This window comes from Oryzias melastigma, linkage group LG13, assembly GCF_002922805.2.
Source record: "Oryzias melastigma strain HK-1 linkage group LG13, ASM292280v2, whole genome shotgun sequence".
Lineage (NCBI taxonomy): Eukaryota > Metazoa > Chordata > Actinopteri > Beloniformes > Adrianichthyidae > Oryzias > Oryzias melastigma.
This window is the reverse complement of record NC_050524.1, coordinates 25,795,542-25,798,952: the sequence shown is the minus strand read 5'-3', so window position 1 is coordinate 25,798,952 and position 3,411 is coordinate 25,795,542. Positions and strand designations below refer to the sequence as shown.

General features: G+C 42.2%; 1 protein-coding gene across 1 annotated transcript in view; it reads right to left on the bottom strand.

Annotated features, from left to right (window-relative positions):
• Positions 1 to 452: 452 nt before the first annotated feature.
• LOC112136397 (POU class 2 homeobox associating factor 1) overlaps positions 453 to 3,411 on the bottom strand; it is a 29,024-nt gene continuing 26,065 nt past the window's right edge. The window contains exon 5 of the mRNA XM_024258078.2: positions 453 to 1,424. Coding sequence (XP_024113846.1) covers positions 1,002 to 1,424 — 423 coding nt within the window. The 3' untranslated portion in view covers positions 453 to 1,001. The remainder of the gene's footprint in view (positions 1,425 to 3,411) is intronic.

The window sequence follows — 3,411 nt, the reverse complement described above, 5'->3', positions numbered from 1 at the left end:
GCTCTCCACATTTGTTATAACTGAATTTTCAGCTCCAGATACTGCATGACCGCCACAGTTTTCTGAAATGCATTCATTGTCACATCATGGAAAACATGGACCATGTTGAGCAAGTAGCTTGGGTTTATATGATTCGGAGAACTCTACAGAGATGACTGCAAGCACATCATCATGTCTGGGTTCACCAGATCTTTCAGAGTCTCTTTCGGTGCTGCGGGAGTCTGTGGCCCAGTCTGAGGGACCTCTGGTCGTGCAAGATGGTGCCAGAAATGATCTCTAGCTGGAAACAGAAATTTTGCAACTGTAGCTGGTGGCATAAGTGGAAATATTCTTAATTTTAGCAAACCCTTTAAAAAATGATAATTTAAAAACTTGACAGAACTGTCAGCTTTTAAATGAAAGATGAGCTTCACATAGAACAGCTAACGTTCATCATTTTATTTCTTTCAAGTCAATATTTACAAGTGTTCAGATTTGTATAACTACACCTGTTTACCTCTGGAGAAAAAGACGATGAAATGCAGCTTTTTTCTCTGTGAATCAGTTGATCTCGTAAGCGGTTACGGTATGTCAAAGGGAAAAAAGGTCGAAAGCTTCCGACGGGGGTTCTGGTCCAGGACTTCTGGCAAATGATTTCGGGCGCAAATGATGTCCTCTTGGTCTGGCTCCAGCAGGGGGAGGGACTTCCAGCTTTGGAAGCGCCATATTTTTTCTCTGTGGCCAGATTCTCTTTCCCAAATTGAGCTGCAACTCGAGAGGGCATACATAAAACTGGGAAAATCGCAACACAAAATCTTTACATTGACTTAATATTGAAACTTGATGCTCCTGCTTCACAAATCGCATCCGGTGTGAATGCACCATTACAGGTTTCACAGAAATACCAAATAAAACAGTCTTCATAACAAGCAAAAGTGTAATGATTGTAGAAAAATGAGGAGACTTTTCTTTAGGACCCTGAGGAGAAGGCCTTTCCATCAAACTGAACAACAGCAGACCTTTCAGACGTCGGTGATGAAGAGCGAGCTGCTGTACGAGTCCTTGTCCTCTTCTTCCTGCTTCTTGTGGTCCTCCAGAAGTTTATCCAGCAGGTTTGGAGACTCTGGTGCATCTTCTGGGCTTTCAGTCAGAGCCTGGCCTTGCTGCTCCGGGTCCAGCTGATGGTCCGAGTTCAGAGGGAGTTCCAGAATCTGGGATTGAGGCTCCCCGCCCTGGGCCCCCAGCTGTGGGATCATCGTCGCCAGGGACATGGATAAAGGCACCGGGACCAGAGGAGACCCGGAAAGGGCCGCAGAGCTGGAGGCAAACTGGTTGGGCATGGAGGATATGGTGGTGAGGGGCTGGGCCCAGGGCAGGTAGGTCAACCCTGAGTCTGAGAGCTCCATCTGGGGAACAGAGGGTTGGGCGGGGGCCACTGGTATGGTCTGAAATGAAAAACATCAAAAATGAAAAGATCTCTGCAGACGGTGACGGCAACAGGAGTTGTTATTTACACAAGTAAGCACAACTGAAACCCCAAAGAGACTGCAAGCATCGTTGGAGAGAAGACTGAACCGTGATTATATTGATGTACTTGGATGTGATTCGGACAATTTCCTTGGAGTTTGTCCATGTTTTGACAGCTTGTCTGATTGAGTCGCTGCCATTTGCTCCATTGCTGGGACCAATTCATGTGGGGTTGTATTGTAGAATCAAAGGTTTACAATGTGAAAACAAGTGTTTACCCATTGACCTGAATAGAGATGGAGGAAACAAGCCTGCTGCCTCGAGTTCCAATGAAATAATGTCAATTATCTGTTCCATTTTTCCATGGAACAGATATCGCCCAATTTCTCCGTTTTAGGACCAGATGATGTTTGCAAGCAGTGATTGGTCGGAGAATCTATCAATGAAACAGCTTGAAAGTTTTGGGTGGGGCCAGCGGGGACCACATGCTCTCATTGAGGCATCTGATTGGCTAGTTAATAGATTGCAATACAGAAATATATCATGAAAAAATAGATTTAGTGAACATGTTAAAAAGAAACATCAGAGCAAGAATGTTATTCTGACAAACAGAATGACTGAGTAATAACTGTTTATTTCTCTGTAGAAGTCTATGGGATTTTGGCTTCCTGGGACCAGCCTGTACTTCCTGTTTGAAACGTGAGGGGAACTTGGTGCGTTTATGTTCATGTCAACAGAAAAAGAAATGACCATGTCCAATGACTGCAACAAAGTATAAAATAAGCCAGCAGAAACTCGTTCATTTCTTAGGTGGTGACTTTAGCGGTAGATATGGCCCGCGGGCCACATTAAGCGATTTAATCTGACCCGCCCAACTGGAAGAAAGGATTTTGATGACTCAGAATAACTTTTTATTTTACCTGTAGTTCAGGTGTTTCCCCACAGATACAAAAAAATTTACCTTTGTTCAGGTGCAGAAAGTTATTCTTCATTCATGTAGTGTTTGAAGATTCATTACTTTTCCGATATTCATGTATGATTTCCAGGTCAGACAGTCATTTTTCCGATTACTCCAGCACCACATTAATGTTAATGTTTTTTTTCTTTTACAAGATAAATTCACCAAAACACGCCACATATCTGCTCCTAGTCCGGCCTGCCTCTCAGATTTTAGAACTTTGGGTGGCCCACGAGTCAGAAAGTTTGCCCACCTCTGCTGTATCTTCTGGAGTTAATATTGTGATGCTTTTTTCAAATGTTATAAAAGTTCATTTGACACTTTCATACATATTTTCACACATGTAAATATTTCTGTTTAACCTGTGTTTATTATAATTATTTGTTTGTTATTATTTGTTATCATTTTTTTCCCTGGAACTGTAATAAAACTTTTATATTACATTGTACATTTTTCATGTGAGAACAAATGGGCAGGTCTTGACCATTAAACTGCTGTCTGACTCAGCCCCTGGTCAGACTTAAAATAAAGCATTCGTGTGTGAAGAAACTGGCAGCAGTAAATATTTGCCAGAGGGCAATTTAACTGGCTAAACTGAAAAGACATGTAATAACCTCGTGGATGCCTTTGGGGGGTGTTCTGAGCATGTCTCACACCAGAGGAACTATGTCTCTGCTGGCCTGGGAGCTCGTTGGGGTTTTCCCCGGCAGAATGGAGGAAGTTTCTGTGGAGAGGAAAGTCTGAGCATCTACTGAAGCTCAACCAGCTCCATAGAAGTAGAAGGAAAGCAGATGAACTTCTTGTTGATTTTTTTATTTATAACTCAAAAGCAGCCCACTTTTGACTAAGCTTTTTCAGCCAACAGTTCTTAACCTTTTAACATCGGAGATCCAGTGTCTATGATCTTTGATCTACTGTCATTTTTTAACCTTTAAGGATGTAACTATTTTTTGTAAATCAGTTAAAAAGCGATTGATGAATATGTTGACGCATTCCAGTCAGGAAAA